Source organism: Dasypus novemcinctus, chromosome 7 (genome assembly GCF_030445035.2).
Source record: "Dasypus novemcinctus isolate mDasNov1 chromosome 7, mDasNov1.1.hap2, whole genome shotgun sequence".
NCBI lineage: Eukaryota > Metazoa > Chordata > Mammalia > Cingulata > Dasypodidae > Dasypus > Dasypus novemcinctus.
Window position 1 is genome coordinate 83,099,557 of NC_080679.1, and position 20,241 is coordinate 83,119,797.

The 20,241-nt window shown below is 38.0% G+C and overlaps 1 protein-coding gene across 3 annotated transcripts in view; it reads right to left on the reverse strand.

Moving 5' to 3' along the window:
- Window positions 1-3,357: 3,357 nt before the first annotated feature.
- Window positions 3,358-20,241, reverse strand: part of CSRNP3 (cysteine and serine rich nuclear protein 3) — a 211,677-nt gene continuing 194,793 nt past the window's right edge. For all 3 annotated transcript variants that reach the window (XM_023590486.3, XM_071216336.1, XM_071216337.1), the window contains 2 exons: window positions 11,429-11,725; window positions 3,358-9,391 (listed from right to left, as the gene is read on the reverse strand). In XM_023590486.3, coding sequence (XP_023446254.2) covers window positions 8,339-9,391; window positions 11,429-11,725 — 1,350 coding nt within the window. In that variant the 3' untranslated portion in view covers window positions 3,358-8,338. The remainder of the gene's footprint in view (window positions 9,392-11,428; window positions 11,726-20,241) is intronic.

The window sequence follows — 20,241 nt, forward strand, 5'->3', positions numbered from 1 at the left end:
TTATTATTTCTGCATTGTAAATGTCTAGCGTTTATTTTACATCTAACACTTTGAAACATGTTTCACAAACTACTCCTCAGACTTTTTTCCATAGAAGTGTCTAGAGTCAATTAAAACACGGGCCAAATTATTCAACATTCTTTACATGAGCATTCTATATTATTTGTTTTTTAAAGCAAAAAGGGTCATTTTCCCCTAATGTTATTTGTGGGGGCAGCCACCTTAACGTGGCGGTTTTTTCACAAGAGCATCTGAGTTGGGGAGATAAGTAGCTACACCCAGACTGGAAAAAATCCCACAGAGAAAGGAAATGTTGATTTTGGAGGGTATTCCTCGTCTTCCGGTTATTTCTGACTCTGGGTTGGAGTTAGCTCTGAGCGAATGGAAACGGCTCTGAAAATGCAGGGGGGTGGGAAGGGACTGTGTCAAGTGACATAATCAGAAAAAAATCACCACCCTCCAGGACTCCTCCCTTCGTTTTCAGGCCTTGTCAAGATGACAAATTTTCAAATCATTTTTCTGATCCCTGGGAAGGCAAGCAGCCATTGTTTAACTCCCTTGGAGACAAAGGCTGGGATCAAATGGTGGCTGAATAATTCTCTGGAGTCATTTTTATTCCAAGTCAGACTCTCCACAACTAGTCACAGCTTCCCCAAAAGGAGTAGAAAATCTTTAGATTCTTATTTGTCATTTTAGGCAATGGACAGACTAATGAGAAGGTACTTATTTTGAAGCAAGAAGGCAGAAAAAATGCTCACTTTTTGTCATTGTAACTTCTCAGAGAATTGAACAGATTGGAAGTCGACTCACTTGGTTCCAGTTCTGATGCTATACTTAGCCCTGGGGATCTGAAATAGTCGTTTTTCCTGACATTACCTCCAAACAGGCACAAAAAAACAAAAAAAGTAAAAATAAAAAGAACCACAATAATACTTGTTGAAAGCAGGTCACATTACTGAGCACTGTGCCAATACCCATATCTTTATTAGAAGATCTGATTTCTTGGGAGGCTTGTGGAGTCATCAAATGCAATAATCGTCAAAGGCAGGAGGGAACCCAACTTCCCTTGAGTCTCCCAGCACAATGGTCCAAATCACCAGAACTGTTGCCAGGTGCCTAGCCCACAAAGATGGAGAAGATATTTTTTTCTTGTGAGAAAAAAACCTAAGAGAACTGGATTGGGTTGCCAAGGAAACCACCTTCCCTAGAGATGTTACGAATAGATAGGTCTCTAACCTCTTGGACATGCCTGAATGACAGTTCTCCCAGGAGGTAGATGGATGAGCTAAATGACCTCTGGAGCTCTCTTCTACTTTTAGGACCATAAAATTTGAAGAATACAGAAGAATCTCAGACTTTCCATTATTCACACACAGTCGGCCATTGTGAGTATCTTTGAAAAGACTGAACTATGCTGAGATACCCCTTTGGTGTGACTAGGGCCGAATGAATCACGATTGAGACAATAACCTTTGGCAGCGGACCCAATTTAATTGTAGTACAAAGGGAAAGACTTTGCCAACAACGAAGTTCAGATATCATTCGGGAATCATTAAATCACCCAAGGAACATTAAATTAAAAAATTAAAAAAATAAACCCCCCACACAATCCATTTCCTTGGCTTAAGATTGAGGTTTTCCTCTTTTGGAGAGTTCAGATTTGGATTTAATTTCATTCATTCCTTCTTTTTCATATTTAAATAAAACTGCAAAATGGCATACAGATCTCTGAATTCGTTTGTTTTTAAAGATGTGTGGCTTTCTTAATGGCTACAGAGAAAGCTTGGTGCCTGACATAACAAAAGAGGAGTAAAATAAAATTTGACAAAAGGTGCTACAAAATTAGAAATTTTAAGTTCCTTTTTTATGTGGTTCTTATGTGGAGACAACGGCAAAAACAATATTAGGAGGCCTTGTATCTCTGAGAAGGGGACTGTGGTCTTACTCGGTAAAGCAGAGGATTTGATAAGGACTTCTGGTGACAAAGGGTATGAGATACTTTTAAAAGAGACAGTTTTAATCAGTTTCCTGCCAGATGCTCATTAATAACTAACTTTCAAGAAAATCCTAAGCCAGATTAAAAATACTAGGAGAAAGTAAAAAAAGAAAGGGAAGGGATATCTAACAAAGACATTATTCTAAAAACTCAACTAAAAGCATTCAGTAAGGTCACATAAATTAACTCAGATAAAGGTCAGGCTAATTTCTACCTTGTCTTCCTTTGGCTTCTTTTAATCAACCTTTATTATCTTAAAATATTTAAATGGCCTCACAAATGTTCCTAAGATTTGAGTTCTTGAACTGACTCTAATCATATTAAGGAGTAAGGCAAAAAAGGAATTAGATAAATAGCATGCTGAATACAAACACTGGCCAAAATGAATTCCTTTATATTCCTTTGAAACTTTACTCCAACCAGAAATTTTATTAGAGATGAAATAAAATGAGTTGACTTTTCTTGAGGTGCAAAATTTCAAAGAAAAAATAATTGCACTGTATAGTGATGTATGAATCACAAGTAGGAAAAAATAGTCACCAAAGTGACTTAAGTCTGAAATTACTTAATTTCCCATGAGCACAACAAGGTATTTCTAAAAGTCCAGGTTGGACATTAATAAGATTATAAACCTGCATATAAGATTCTATGTTCTGGTATAATAAGATCTAACCCAGCTCTCCTGAGCCCTCTTATAGTTCTTAGGAGACACCATTTATTAAGCCTATATTCCATTATCACCCCTACACTAACACTTCCATAATTCCAGGGAGTTTTTAATCTGGTTCCATGTACCTTTCTGCTTCCCTTCACTCTGCCTGAATCAACACTCTCAGGAAATGAAACCTACTGCATGCCAGGCACTACCCAGACAGCACCAAGTGAGTCGAATGCTGGAACTCATCACCAGGTAAAACCCAGGCCACCTCAAGCTTTTGAGTTTGAATTTCTGATAAGAGAGAACAAAACAAAACAATACACCTGAAATGGTTGGAAACCATGTCTTATGATCTAATGACCACACCATACAACTGTTTGAAAAGTCATAGTCTAAATAAAACTTAGAAGTTACTGCCTTGAAGAGTCCTATTGAATTTCAGATTTGCCAGGTAATATATTAAAAAGAGCTCCTTTATTTCCACGTGCCTTATCTTTGAACAACAATGTTCATTATCTCTAAGTCATTTTAATATAAAATGTATTTAAGATTTCTTTAAAATCATTTCCTTTGCATGTTGTAGAGCTGTTTTTTTTTTTTAATTTTTCAAAGCTATAGATAGTAAAAACATAATTGATGTGGATACTGGGCAGCAGATGTGAGCACCAACTGTGCTGTGAGGGTGTCCACATTGTAACTGCCCTTTTTAGTTTTTGTGTGTGATTCTAGTTGTTCTGGTATAATAAGATCTAGCCCAGCTCTCCTGAACTCTTTTATAGTTCCTAGGAGACATGACTTATTAAGCCTATATTCTATTGTCACTCCTACTCTGACACTGCCATAATTCCAGTGAGTTTTTAAATTGATGATATTCAGTTAAATTATACCAATTAAATTCTTTAATGCTACAGAAAACATCTGATGAGCTGTGCTGTTTGTGCAAATTTGTGATATTTCATCTTAGACATTTAAGTTTTTCCAACAAGATCAGCAGATCTCAGAAAAAACAAAGCAATCAGAAGTTGCAAATTTGTATCAAATTTGATCACTTATAGCAATCAAGGCTTTAAACTTCTGGCATCAGTTGTAGTAAGAATTTGGCAACCCCAACTTCCATTTACAGTCCAGTCTTGCATTTAAGGTTGGGATTTTATATACTGACTATAATAATGACACTGAAAACTAGGACAGCAGGTTCTGTGAGAGAATAAGGAGCAGGCACCATTTTAAAGAGAAATAGCACATTTTATTTGGAGAAATGGAGAGCTTCCTGGTGCCTTTTAAAAAGGCAGTCTCCTGTTAACCTCTGAGGATGTCAATTTTTTACCTGCTAATTTGATGGTTTGTAATCCCAGCTAAAGGTAAGGGGGTAGAAAGCCTATGCCTCTGGAATGTGAAACAGGGCTTCTCTATTTTGATAGACTATTTATAAACAGAAGTAAGAGTGGTTGTGTTCCACACTGCTGTTTCAAAGGTTTTCTGAAATGTTTCCTGAGTTGTGCATGAGTGAAACCCTGGTTTTGAAACTGGCAGGAGTGTGCTGATATAAATTTAGCATCACCTATATTGGTCTACCATTGAAGAAGCAATTAGATGAAATTTTCCTTTTCATTTGACCCAGTCCTTCCAGTCAAGTCCAGATTTAATTTATAAATCTCAGATAGGAGGAGAGGAAAGAGAATTCTGTGAGTTCCATTTATCTGGGAAAAAGAAGTATCCTTTGGGTTAAAGTTTGCCTTTAATTAGGTAAGAATTGATGCCAATTTTTCTATCACTTTATAAATCACATATTAAAATGATTTGAATGAGGCTTGGTTTATTACTTCATCCCACCCCTCATCATTTATTAGAATTTATAGGGGTTTTTTGCCCCTCGTTTTTTTCATCACTTAGCAGATGTTCAATAAATATTTGTTGAAAGAAGGAATTGATACAAGGGTCATAAACTTGTTATAAATTTGTATGTAATATCAGAAATTTAAATCAAAGAACAAGTGATATATCAATATATAGGAAATAAATTGTGCTATATTTTCCTGTTTAATGATAACCAACCCAAAATTTTGCCTAGGAGACATGTTACTGAGTGTAAAAATATAAAGAACATAATTACTTAGCATAATCTCTTTGCCTCTTGATTAATTTGTGGCCAGTGTGTCTGTAACACTCATAGGTTTATTTTGTTTTGTTTTTTTTGAGAGGGTGATATATGATTGTAAAGATTCTGTCACTCTAAGAAATACTAATTTCGCATTTCATATGTGGCTGGAATACTTGGAAAAATATAGTTTCACCACAAAGAAAGTCTAGGTTTCAAAAAGTAACTATATCATTTGATTAACTAAAAGACATGCACCAAATAGATTTTACTTGTGTCTTAATAATCAATGATCAAAAGATGGTGGAAAAAAGAGTAAATCTCTTTCATCGACTTCTTTCTCCCAAAGGAAACCAGGAATGACAAAGGAGATGCAAGCTGCTTCAGCCACTTAACTTGCAAATCAATTTGGCCTGTATTATAACTGGGAATTAAGCTCCATTGAAAGGTATAAGGCTGGTGCTAAAACAACAGGGACTGGAGCATGAAGCTTTGCAATTGGCAGTAAATGACTGAAAAGCTGTATGTCTATAAAGACTATAATTTGGTTAGATATACTTTGGGGGCGATACAACAGCTGCAGGTCAGGTTATTGTGTCTTGATATAAAGATCTTAAGTATCCTGACTGGCTGCATCTAGCTTGATCCCCGTTTTAAAAAGCTGAGAATAACTGTAGTGCTTTCCTGGCATGTGGGCAGTTTTTGTTGAATAGAAGGCTATTAATGGGGAAAAAAATGTCAGATGGAACACTGTGCTCTCTCAGCTTTTTTTGGGAAAGGAGTAACAATGAAACAATCCCATCATTAGTATTATTTGCAACTTAGACCCAATATTTTCAAACTATAGCTTTAAAAAATATTATCTTTTTAAGACTACGTTGTTAGGCCATAAAACCCAACTGGAATCTAGGGTAGGAAAAATTCTATACCCATTTCTGGCTATTGCCTAAAATCCGTCATTCTCCAGCTTGTGGTATGCACTATTGTGTGTGTGTGTGTGTGTGTGTGTGTGTGTGTAGTATATGGGGGTGCTTTAATAGGTAGTCTGTGTATGTAGTTTGTGGGAGATGTGCAGGAATATGGTTACATATATGAATATTTGGAATGGTGGCTTTTGTGGTTGGACAAGTAATTCTTCAAAATAGGTAATAACTTTCTACCCCAACTGGACAGATAGAGAAAGAAGTTCTGATTTACTGTTGCCTATTTCCAGGTTAAGGATCCTTTTGGAAACAAAGCCACAAAACAGAGACCCAGCCAAATAGAAATAAGTTGGCTTCAAGTCTTGTTGTGAAAATAAAGTTGAACTAAATTAAATATCTATGCTTGCAGACACTGGACTCATTCTACCCTTCAACTCTGCCTACACCAGAGTTGCCTACCCCAATTTCCCAAGCTATTTTCCAAGAATAACCTCAGAGTGCTTCACATGCCAACTCTTCAGGGGTTGGTAATGGTCCAGTAAATATGGTACAAATGATTTTTTTCATGTGCTTGAATGAAGGAGCAATAGCCTCACATCATTTTCTCTTTGGGCCTGTGATCTTTAGATTGTGTCCATAGGGGAAGAAATTGGAGATCAAGCACTGAAAATTGTAACTTTTTAGCTAAGACATCATAAAATACAGGGATTTGAGCAGAACCCCAAAAGGCTAATCATTCAAAAGGAACAGTCTCTGCCCTCATGGCTGCTCCTTACATAAGGACAAACTCAAGGCTCCTTTAATGTTCATATTAACGGCTATAAACTTGGCCCAGAGGTGGGGTAGAGAAGGGGCAGGGCCAACCTCACAGTGGAAGAGCTGCCCAGTAAACAGGTTTTCCCCAAATCAAGTTATAGTAGAAATTTTTCTATTGGAGGACTTTCTCTAGATCAATAGTTTTAAGTTCAACAAAATAAAAGGGTATTGTTTAAAAGGAATTGAGATCTACAATATATTTATATCCATATTTCTGAACATCCAAGTCTAAAAAACATGAAAAATAAGTAGCGATGCAGTCATCAAATAGTGAGGCATGTCCACATTTCAAATAGTCATATAACATGTGATATGATATAAAAATAGAAGATCAAAAATGCGAAACAGACTCAGCATGGTCATATTGCATTGAGAAAAAAAAAGGTAGAGCACACTACTTAGTTACCTAAATTAATTTACAGAGAAACAGGATCCTAGAAGTCCTCCGACGACCAAGCGCAGGTAATCTAAAGGTGGGGAAAGTATGTTCTGTTTCTATCTGTCCCCTTTAATAAGAGAACATGAGGTAATTAGAAAGTATTCAATGCATTTTAGTCTGTTCTGTTAATTGTCCCAGGCAAGAAAAATCAAAATACTACAGAAAAGTAAGGCCTAGTTGAATACTGGGTAGAGGCCCCCCTTCAATCGGCTAGTCACTAAATGGAAATCTCATTATATACTCATTTTGTAGAGATGGATTGATCACGCTGTGGAAAAGGCTGGTTGCTGAGGTTGGGGTTCTTCCACGTTTCCTCAGCCTCCTTTGCTTTTACCAAGTTAGGTCCTCAGGGTGGCGAAGGAAACTATGTCATTTTTCCTTCAACAAGTATCATTAGATGATTCCTCTATGTTGATTATATGACCCTTATAATAGTTACAGATCTGTATATTTCTTTTCTTTCAATTTTTGATTTTCATCTCAAAGAGTTCTCAGTCCCCACCCCTCACGAGGTACTGTGAAGGGGCACTAAAGTGCATTTTGATGTAGGGGGTAGAGTTTAAAGGTGCTGTCCACGCAAAGAACCAAGATGATGCTGTTTAACAAAGAAAGGCAATTCCTTCTACCTCCATCTCTGGAGTCAGCTGAGGGAGGGCTGTGAACTAGACCCTCACGGGAGGATTGTCCTAACACTTAACTCTAGAGAAAACCGTGTAAGGACCTGCACATAGAGACTCATTTATTTGTCCAAAATAGCAAAAATAGGCCTATTTCACCCTTAAGAAAGTATCTGCAAATCGGATCAGTCATGATCATAAAAATGTGAATGGATTCCAGATGCAATCCATGTGGGCATGCTCTGTGATACTAACTATGCATCTTCAGCTTCAATGAACATGCTGCTGTTCATTTTCATCAAAACATGGCTTCTAAACTACCATAAATAAAATACACATGGAACAATTAAATTTTTTTCTTACAGTAAGTACTTTTACATTAAAAAGTCACCATGATCTTCAGATATATTGAAAATTAGGACTTTAAAATCTTATTTCCCAGTCTTAGTGAACAATCTTGCACAGGCCCGATAATCCAAAACTTGGAGCTCTGATCTACACAGCTTGGCAGGTTTCACACAGTTTGACAGGTAGGCAACTGTGAGATATGCATTTTTAAAATTAGCATTTTCTATCAAAACAGTCTGAAATCTTTTAAAATCCTCACATAGACTGTATTTGTGCAATGCCACAGTCATGTAGCTAGAAAGGAGAAAACAAAATACAGCCTGGAACATTAATCACAGTCCAAACTTTCTTGGTCTGCAGTTTAAACAAAGATGATCCCAGGGAATCCAATTAAATATAGTGCCTTAAATAGGGGGAAGTTGGTCCTAGAATAACTTAAGCTACTACACAGGAACGGTCTCCACCACGGGTGATTTGATGCACTCTTCGTGCAATCTGTTCTTTTCTGCGAGGCTCAAAGAATTGTCAGCAGGATGCTCTGAAATGTGACTGTCACCATTCAATGTGGAGACAAACCCTTCCTGGGAGGGGCCTTTCAAGTAGGAGTGAAATTCCATTTGAGGATGACTGGACCTGTGTTCAGGATATAAGCTATTGCAGGGCCCACTGCTATCACTTTCTGAAGAGGAGCAGCAAACAATGACGGAGGGGTTGGCAGCTGGGTAGTGGGAGGTGCCGTAGGCCTCTTCTGCTTGGCGGGCATAGTCAACGAACTGCTCTGGGGTCATGGTGTAAGGCACCAGCGAAAGGGTACCGTTTTTGACAGTATCTCTTTCAGAATAGGTTTCAGAGATCTGGTTAGGAGTTCCTGGAATGTGGCTATCTATTTGGTAATACAGAGTCGAAGAGTTGGCATAAAAAGAAGCATTTTTTGTGTGGCTTTCGTGAACGGCAGTGCCATCAGAATAACAAAGGACCGAAGGAAGTGGGACAACTTCGGCATGGGGGCCCAGACCTTCCACAAAGCTGTCTCCTTTGTCATCGTCGTCGTCGTCATCCTCCTCCTCCTCCTCTTCTTCATCCTCCTCCTCGTCTGATTCACTAGGTGCCAAGCTTTGTGTGCTGGAATCGGTGACCCCGCTGCAGAAGCTGCTCCCATCCTCCTCCTCCTCCTCTTCCTCTCCTTGGCAATCCAATTCCTCAGCAGACTGCAGGTGCAGCACTGCAGCCTGGGGTTCAGTTTCAATCTCAAAATTGTCTGCGATAGAATATTCTACAGAGTGAGCAACAGGGCCCATAGAGCTACTGTGAGCACTTATCTCCCCGTGGCAGCCGTTCAGCGTGGGGATTTGTTGCTCTCGGTTTTTCTCCAGTTCAAGTTTCATTATGGTGTGCAAAAAGTGAGTCCGGACTCGGATAGGATTAAACTCAATTCTACCTGCTGTGTTACTACATCCTTCTTTAGTGCAGCCACATGGGAAAGACATCCGATCCACCTTGGAAAGAAGAACACAGATTAGCCCCATGGAAGTACTACAAACCAAATCAAAATCCAAAACCTTTCGGCAACCCTTTTGAATCACGGATTGCTGAATTCCACTTGAGTCAGAGCACATGCTAATCAGACTGCAAATGGAAAAGAAAAGGGGAAGTGAAGGCTTAAAATCTGAGTTAATAATTTTTAAACCTTTATTTTAAAAAATGGGTTATAGTTATCAGTGTGCTTTTTTTAGTTCATTGACTCCTCTGGTGCTTTCTTTACTTCTTTCTCTATTCTACTTTGCTCCCTTTTCTCTATCCCACTTATTTTGCTCCCATTTTTTCAATGCTTCTATCTTTTCCCTAATCTCTCTTTCCTTCAGCTGCATTCCAGTTCATATGCTGCTCAGTTTTAAACAAACCAACTTACTGAACTCATCCCCACTGGCTGTTTTTGTTAGGTTGTTTTTTTAGGAGGTACCAGAGATGGAACCTGGGACCTCATATATGGGAAGTGGGTGCTCAACCACTTGAGCTACATCTGCTCCCCTCCACTAGCTATGTTTAATCTCAATGGTATGACATTGTCCATGTTAGCCACACCTTTTTCATTTTCTTTGCTATGCTGTTGTAAAATTAATTTCTTTACCCAGGTTGGCACCACTTAGCATCACATATTCTGATAATTCTCTCTTAATGGTTTTCCTTCTCACCTTGTGGATCTTTGGCACAGGGGTGCCTGTGATGGGGCCCCATGACTGCACTGGGCACCCACATTCATGATTCTGGATGGTCTTGGCTCTCCCTTTCCCCACTTCCCTTCTTGAGGGAAGGGAATGTTCATTTCATCAATATCTCAGAACTATTCAAGTGCTTGGGCTCTGTAGATATTATAGAGTGATTGGGTGAAGCAAGTGCTGATGGACTGATGTCTCCACTGAGGTGATAAGCAGAATTTGGTGTAATCTGAGGGTATTCCCAATTGTCTCAGACAAATTAACCTGAATGCAGACCCCAGTAAGACATTGCCCTGCCTGCCAACTTAGCCAACCATGGGTATTTTCTATGCTACAAAGGAGAAAGCAGGCTCTAGTGCAGTCATCGTGGCCACTAAAATGGAGCAGCAGATGTCAAAGCCAGAATCCACAGTTAATTCGTTACTCATGAATCATTTTCTGCTAATCCATCTCTTTAGCAAATGAGAATTATCCTCTTCTCTTTGCCAAGAAATGGATCTCCTAGATGAAAAAGTCAAGTATTGCCATAAAGTCATAACATCTAACTAATCATGGGGGACTACTAATATTGCAGTTCAGAGGTTTGCAAACTTTTTCTATAACGGCCAGATATTAGCTTTTTTAGGCTCTGTGGGATATTTGGTCTCTGTGGCAACATTCAACTCTGCTCTTTGAGCAGTAAAGCAGCAATAGAAAGTATATAAAAAATGAACATGACTGTTCTCCAATAAAACTTTATTTACCAAAATAGGTGGCTGACTGGATTTGACCTATGGGTCACAGTATGTTAACCTCCAATTTAGTGCAACCCTATCACTTTAGAGATGAGGAAACTGCCCCTAGTGTTTACCTAATAATCAATTTCACATAATTGGCAAATAGCAGAGCCAGGAGGAAAACTCAGTTTACTTAAATCCTAGTTTAGTAGTACTTCCATGAGTCCATACCACCTCTAATCAATCATCATCCTACATCCCATGAAAGATCAGACAATATAAGTTCAAGTTATAGGGATGTCTGATCTCCCTGCATATTTGTGAAATGCCAAAAGAAGCTTGTAATAATAAATGAATGCAATATGAAATAATTTCGATGAACTCAGATGCACCTTGGGTTGCCTTTCACATTATATCTTACATGCATAAACATGTCACATATACCCATAACTAGTATATCTCTCTTCCTGATTTAATTGCCTTGCTTTGCCTAAAAGTTTTCTTCTACATTTGGAAGCTTCATTCTTTATAACAGGCCTGCCTTTTTAGGGGGTAGCATATAATGTCTTGTCTGTGGATTCCCTGTGGTCCAAATCCTTACCTGACACTTAATGCCTGCGAGGCTGCAGGTACATGTTTCTGGATCACAGAACACTCGGCAGTCACAGCCACAGTCCTCACGTGACAGGCGGATGGCTCGCAGCTCATGCTTTTCCTCCACATCAATCTTTTTCACTCCAGAGGCTCGCAGCAGCGCTCTTCGTTTTTTTGTTGGCAGGGGTTGTAGGAAGAAGTACTCGTCTACCTCTGTGTTATCTAAATCAATATCATCATCTGAAATGTCATCCACTGTAAGAGTACTAGCTTCTTCAGAATCCACTGTACCATTCTTAGTCATCTAGAAACACAAGGCAAGACATGAGGCTTGACAGGGTCGCATCTAAATTCCCCACTTTTACACTTGGTGATAATGAAACTGTTGTACCAAGTATGTCCCTGTGACCACTAAGTATTTGTGAGTCAAATCATTTCCCTTTATTTTTCTCTTTAGAGAAGTCACAGGAAGAAAAATGAAGTCCTCAAAAACGATAAACTTCTTACTGATAACAATCAGAAACATGTTAATTAGAACCCTTAACCTCCAAATATTAGGAGCTGCGGTTGTTAAGAGCTTTTAGCCAGTGCACTGTGAAAAAGGCAGAAGGTTACAGATGCCCATCAGTTAAAATCATCTTTAGACAGTTTGTGACAGGCAGCTCTGATGTTGGAGTAAATGTCCTTGTTCAGAGGTGACAGGATCTGATTGGAAGCCATCACCACCTAACTCAGCAAACACGCTGCCCTTGAAATAATGACCCTGCCTTTGGATCTGCAGCAAAACCATGTACCAGGAAATAAAGCCACACTGCACTGTACTGTTGAGATTACAAACAAGATTATGCTACAGAACATTCCAAGAATGAGGCCTTGATATGAAGTAATCAGTCAGGTCACCTTGCTCTCACTAAGACAAGGTAAGCACAGGGCAGTGCTGCAAGCTCTCACCAACAAACAACTAAAACAATAAACATGGTCTCGAAGGATTTCACACAAACCTTTGTCCAAGGCAATACCTTCTACATAATAGCTCATGTGGGCAAATACATTTCATACCCATAACTATTCTGTTTCTATTTATATTTCTTTTCTAAATTAATCTCATCCGTCAGTAAATCCTGAATCGGTATCCTACTTCCTTCTATTATACTGCTGCGTATTATGTTTCCTCTATTAAAATGCATTTAGAAAAAGTCTTCTCTGAATATGAAATAAGAAATAAATTCTGAACGGCAGTGCAGGCATAAATGTAAATACTCCATAAGAGATTAATCAAGGAAGTTCTAAAAACACAAGCTATTTTGACTCCTGACATTTTAAATTATTATTTCATAAGCTTCATTAAGTATAATTATTACATTTGTTTTTTTATCTTAACACTTCAGTTATTATACAGTTAAAATATTCTGATGATATTAAACATCATTCTCTCACCTCTATAGGGAAAAGTCTAATTTAAGAATATTTATTATTAACAACAACAACAAAAAAGGCAAATGAGACAAGTTTGAATATATTTTAAAAAGTAAAGAGAAGACTTATCTGTGTTCTTGAGTAGAAAAATTTTCTTAGAGGAAACAATGTGATAGCAAGTGTATATTAAATATATTACAAAGAATCTTTGGAAGACATTTTTGAAAGGTCCTTAACTATATTTTTGAATATTTCAGAGCTTCTCTGAGCTTAAATCTGTGTTCTTACAAAGATGGGCATTCTTTATTAGGTTTTGTTTCTTGCTATAATCTGATGTTTATTTCTTTCCTTGGCATTTCTTTGTATATGTATTGTTGAACTCTCATTTTTATGTGATGCCTATTAATAAGATCTTAGTTGACTGGTTGCTGTTATCATATTTGTTCATTTTTATTTACTAGCAGAAGCTATTTTCTGTCTTTAAAGGTCTGATTTTCTAGGAATTCAAGTATATAGTTGCTTAATGTATACTAAATCTTCTGTGGTATATAAAAATACATTACCAAACAGGAAGTGTTATCTGTCTCATCTTGTCACCTTTGTGGCATTTAGATTTGTTTTCATTAATTCTGGGCTTGCCTATATGAACCTCATCAGGCTCCTGACCTGACAGCACATGTAGTAACACCCTGGACTTCAATACTTCCTACTTAATCCCTGTGTTCTGTAATATTTATGCTTCCTTGTGCAATTCGTACCATCTCAAAAAGTCTCCATCTTATAACAACAGGGTTTGATTTTTTGAAAAATAATGGTTGCTATCACACAATACACAAAAGCTAAAGGTCAACACAAAGTAAGGATTCAGCAAACATTCAAAAGAATTAACAGTTTTAGAGCAACAATAATAACCAATTGACACCTAAGAATTAAAAAAAGAAACAGTATCTCAAATGAACTACAGATTCAGTTTACTCCAAATATAAGCACTCTTAGAAATAAAATCCACATTTCTTATTCCCATATGCCTAAATAAAATAAAAAATTTCATTCCAAAAGAAAACATCATTTAAGAAACTAAAAGCCTTTCACACAGAACTACATACTCTTTACAGTCTTGTTCAAGAATCTACAGAGGCTCCAATCTGGAATTTCAAAATCTCACATTAACAATGAAGAGGGGGAAGCAGTTGTGGGTCAACCGATAGCACATCCGCTTACCATATGGAGGGTCCAGGGTTCGATACCCAGGGCCTCCTCACCCCTGTGGTGAGCTGGCCCACATGTAGTCCTGCTGTGTGCAAGGAGTGAGGTGCCATGCAAGGGGTGTTCCCTGCATAGGATGACCCACACACAAGGAGTGCACCTCGCAAGGAGAGCCGCCCCGCGTGAAAAAAAAAAGTGCAGCCTGCCCAGGAGTGGTGCCACACCCACAGAGAGCTGATGAGCAAGATGACACAACAAAAAAAAAGCAACACAGTTTCCTGGTGCCACATGACAAGAATGCAAGTGGACACAGAACACAGTGAATGGACACAGAGATCAGATAACAGGGGGGAAGGGGAAAGAAATAAATAAAAATAAATCTTTAAAAAAAAAACAACAAAAACAGTGAAGAGGTCTGGCAATGTTTTCTCCTGATCTCTCCAGTATTATCTCTGTCATTGCTAATGAAAACTGAAAATATATTCTAGCCTGGTCAACTGCCTTACTTTCCCATCATACAGTTCCTAGTGGGTATATAGCTTTTGAGACATTATTCTCTATAATCCCCTCAGAAAGTCTTTGTCCAGTCATCATTTCCAGATTATTCCTATTTGGTCCTGTAAAACCCAGGCCAAAAACTACTGAATTTAATGTTCCTTAAAATCAGAGTATCACACAGATTATTTAAAAATGCATTTTCCCATACCATAGTAGTAAGGGCAAAGCTCAATGAGTTCTCTATTTCTGTCCATCAACTTGTCAACATCATTCTCAAAATCCAGTGCAATGAAATCCAGGGAGTCTGCCAGGGTTACCTCAACAATTTTTGCAGACTGCTTTACCCTATGATCCATCTTCATGAGAATATTCATTTTACACAACATTTTGTTCTCTTCATTTGAATGTTACCCTTAAATGTCTTTTACCCATTTTGAAATAGAATTTTGAATTTTTAGACTTTAATTCAACAAATGCACACCCCTTATTTTATGCACTAAGGCCCAAATTAATTGTCATTTCACTAAGAACATACCTACAGAAAACAATTCCCTGACTCCTAGTCCAGTATGTTTTCCCCTGTATCTTACAGATAGATTCATGATTACTATTGTATCTTATGGGATACCGGGACTCTAACACGGAATTACACACAATGTACCTAATAAGCATTCAGTTTATCAAATAAATGCATATACGGGAGCAAGTACATTCAATTGAATGCTCTTTAGAGGTAGATACCTTAAGAGCCAATCTGGGGAAACGGACTCGGCCCAGTGGTTAAGGCGTCCGTCTACCACATGGGAGGTCCGTGGTTCAAACCCTGGATTAAATAAGTAAATAAATCTTTAAAAAAAAAAAAGCAATCTGAGACACGAACCACTTCTAGTTCAGAGTTCTCTCTCCCCAAATAATGTTACCTTCCAAGGGATCACAGAAAGCTTGCCAAAAATGTGGTTTGAGGAGGTGACCAAATAATCTTGGCCTTCAAATCTGCTTTTATTACTATGTACATGTGTGTGTGAAAGAAAGAGAAATAACTTGTGAGGGGGAAAGACAGGTGCGCATAATAACAACAGTAATAAAAACAGTTTTGAATCATTGTGCCAGGCACTATCAAAGCAATTAATTTATATTTATTAACTCATTTAGTATCACAAAATCCCATAAAGTAGGTGCTGTTATTATATCCATTTTACTAATGAGAACACTGAAGGATTGCACATGGTAAAAGTTAGAACCAAGTCACAGTTCGAAAATTTTTTTTTTTGAGGTACCAGGACCTCATATGTGGGAAGCCACTGCTCAACCACTGAGTCACATCGGCTCTCCTGAGTTGGTTTTTTCATTTGTTTGCTTGTTGTTTGTTTGTTTGCCTGCTTTTTTAGGAGGCACCAGGGACTGAATCCAGGACCTCCCATGTGGGAAGCAGGTGCTTAACCGCTTGAGGCACTTCTGCACCCAGGTCCTAGATATTTTGACTCCACAGGTTGTGCTCTTAATCACTTATGATAATTATATATATATACATAGAGAGAGAGAAAGAGAGGGAGAAGGAGAGAGAAACTATCTTTATATATTTAATAGTTATTGATTGGATAATCTTTTTATGCTTATTTTTATTAGGCATATTAGGCACTAGATATAATAGTGCACAAGATACAGGTGCTGCTTCCAAAGGCTTGGAGGGGAGGGACAACTAAAGAAATAATTTTAATCCAGTTTGTAAGGATTATCTAGTATAGGGTAAATAGCATGTTTGAGAGTTTGTAGGAGAGACACCTAGAGGTTGGTCTGGTGGTGGGGTGAGGAAGGAAGATTTCCAGATCTAAGGTGATAACTAAAGGAGTAGCAGTTAGTTAACAGTGGAGGCAGAAGGCATTCCATGCTGAGCAATAGATTCAAAGGCCTGAAAGGGGACAGAGCATGATGCATTCATGGAGCTGCAAACTATCCAGGTAACTGGACTTGTATGGGATAAGCACAAGCAAAGAACAAACAAACAATAAATATTAGGCATTCAGAGTTGCTCTTCTGTTCCCATGCCTTTAGCCACCTCAGAGATGATAAGTAATGATTTAACTCATTATTTGATTTAATGATATTTATCATATTATATATTTATCTTTTATGTATGCATATATATATTGTATTGGAAACATCTCAAAGTCAAGGACTCTTGTGTGTGTATGATTGTGTGTGTGTGTGTGCACTGGCTTTGTTCCACTGGTGACTGGGAGGACTAATTTCATGTGTCAACTTTGCTAGGTTACAGTGTCCAGTTGTTTGATCAAACAAGCATTGGCCTGATTGTTACTGTGCGGGTATTTCCGAGCTGTCTCTAAATCTTTACTTAGTTGATTGTATTCACAGTTGTATATCTATATTCAACAAAAGGAAAGGGGATGTGGCTCAACTGATAGAGCACCCGCCTAACATATAGGAGGACCAGAGTTTGGTACACAGGGCTACCTGGTCTCTGTGGTGAACTGGCCCATATGCAGTGCTGCCATGCACATGGGGTGCCATGACACGCTGTGTAGGGGAGCCTGACGACCAAGGAGAGCCACCCTGCATGAAAAAAGTGCAGCCCACTCAGGAGTGCCACTACACACATGGAGAGCTGATGCAGCAAGATGACACAAAAAAAAGAGACATATTCCCAGTGCCAATGACAAGAATGCAAGTAGACAAAGAAGAACACACAGCAAATGGACACAGAGAGCAGACAATGGGGGGGGGGGGTTGTGTGTGTGTGAGAAATAAAAAAAAAAAAAAAAAAAGGAAATTGCTTTCAGTGATGAGAGGAGTCTCCTTTATCCAATCAGTTGGAAGCCTTAAAGGGAGAAGTAAGGATTTTAGCAGTCATAAAGAAGAATTTCTGTCTCTACATTAGATAGCCTGCTCTTCCTGGGGAATTCAATGTCACCTTCATTGAAATTCCCAACTTGTGGCATCTTCTGTGGAATTCAACATCACCTTCATTGAGTTTCCAACTTGTAGACTACCCTATAGAATTCAGGCTTGCTAATCCCCACAGTCATGTGAGTCAATTCCTATAATAAATCTATTGTTTCTGTTGGTTCTGTTTCTCTGGACCCTGACTAACACAATGACACCTAAGATGAGACTTAGTTCTTGAACCCTTGTGTAAACTTATCCAGAATTACTCTACAAATGAAAACACGATAACTTTTTTGTAGACAGCATTTTAGTTTTGTAACTCTATCACTCACTAGTAAGTATGAGTAAACAATTCCCAAAGTCAAATAAATAACAACCTTTTGTCCATTTGAACATACCTGAGGGATAAGACCCATTGTTCGCAGAATCATTAGTGGATGATTCTTAGGCTTTTTGGACCAAATGAAAATCATCATGCAACTTGTAAAACTTCTTTTTCCATACCATATAGCAAATGAATTTCACTATAAATTCCAATAAGGTGAAATGTTTGGTATCATTAAATGCCTGAAAAAAAATTACCTCATTGCAAAATGATTACTGAAAGGGAAATAATACTTGAGAATGTAGATTGACTAAAATGCTAAACAAACAAACGAAACACATTCTTTCAGCACTTGAAAAGTGTGATTACTAATAAAATATCCTGGTCATTATAATATTACTAACATGTAAAAATAATGATGGAAATAATAATGTAAAAAAGTCAATTCCACAAACACTGACTAGTGCCTATTATAATGAAGCTAATGATACTGAGAAATACCCATGCTACCATATAGTGAGTGCCAGGCACTTAGCTCTGTACTTTATATAAATTATCTCACTTAATTTGCACAATATTATTTTATAGTTGAGAAAATTGGAGCTGGGAGAAGGTAATTTGTCACAGTCTAGAAACAAAGTGAAATAGTGATAGAACAGAGATTCAAAACTTATATCTATTTAACCCTAAAGCTTAAGCTAGGCTGGCAAAACTGGTCTGGAGTAAAAATCCTGAGAGTAATGGTAGCAAGAATGTATAGAAAGAAATAAAAAGGATGAGGTTGCAGCCAGGCTCCAAGAGTTGATCTCAATGCTCTGGGGCAGGAAACAAATGGGCCATTCAAGCTTCCTTAGAATTAGTTCATTATAAAAGTAAGAATATGAATTAGACACAGAGAATAAGAGCACAAAAAAGAAGAAAATGGAAAGCAAGGTGAACCTACGTCATTCTCATCAGTTGGCATTTCCTTATGGGTTCCTATTTTTGGGCATATGGAGGTAGCCTTCCTAGTGGAGATGCCAGGAAGAGAAGCTGGTCAAAGGGATAGATACCACTGTTGAAGTAATGTATTACTCATTTAATTTTCTTAAGTCAAGTTTTAATTCAATTACCTGGGCTTGCATATAATCAGGGTAGTCTGCCAACTAGTTTTGAAGCAATGTATTAGTCTGGTGATTGGTTTCATGCATATCTCCCCCATCATCCTGTGAGCACAGCAAGAGCAGAGATCAGTTAGGTCTGCTCATTACTATATCCTCAGTACCTGACTTAATGCCAGTCCCATAACAATTGATTAGTAAATATTTATTGAATGAGTGAATGCAAGAATGAATGAAAATTCTTAATTGTAAGCTATACTGCCAGGCACTGTGCCAGATTCCAGTCTGCTGGGGGGATGACTATGTAATAAATATGATATAGTATGATAAGGAAGTTACAGAAGCAGTAGGCAGGAGGAAATGATAGACAAAAAGGAAGGCTAGATACAAACACAAAGCAGTATTTTTTACTTCCTATGTTGGATCCATAGAGTCTACTCAAAAGAGAAACCTTCAAACCAGAAATGGGAGGACAGACAAGTTAAGAGAATTTAAAGCAAAAAAGGGGTGGGGAGACAGTAAAAGAGTACTCAGCTGTTTCATGTAGGAATCCCCAGACTCACGAAATTTATGTCGTAGAGCAATGGAAAACCTTAAGGCTATGATAACTTGGTCAAAATTTGTGAAGCACCCTGGAGAAAGGAATTAATAGAAGATTTGAAAAAGGGAGCAAATTGTTAAGAAAAAAAAAGCTAATTCTAGACAACAAAATAATACAAAGGGATTTTGAAACAGATGGCTTCTATGCACGTGAAGAAAGGAAAGCAGCAATTACTGGACTATTTTGTCTTGTCCATTTTTTTCTAACAAAACCCCATGCAGAACTTAACATATAAAACAGATAAATACAGAAGTGTGGTGCACAGAACACCCCCTCACCTCCCACCTCCTAAATTCCACCTCCCTAAATCCCAGGCAGGCCGCTTGGAACACAGTTGGAAACCCAAAGCTGATGGTTTTGTAGGGATAAGGGGAGTTAAAAAATATGATCAGCAGGCTCTGACCCAACTAAAAAAGAGCTATTGTATGGTGACACAGTTAAGAAATGATCCAAAAATTGAAAATTACAGGTTTGAGGCAATGGTTAGTAGCAACCATCTTTCACAAACTCCTACCCATTATAACTCCTAGGGTACTTAGGATCTCTACCTGGTGGAGAAACTGTAAGACTGTTGAAGGAAGACAAAGATCAGGGCTAGAGATCAAAGTGGAGATTTATAATGATGCATGGGTAAGTCACTAGATAAAGAAATACAAACAGAAATCTGAGATTTGAGGTGAAGAAGATTTAGATATTTTTATTATTGTATTGATATTTGAATTAAGAGAATAATATCACTCTGAGTATAAGGTAGAATTGGTTTGCAGTAG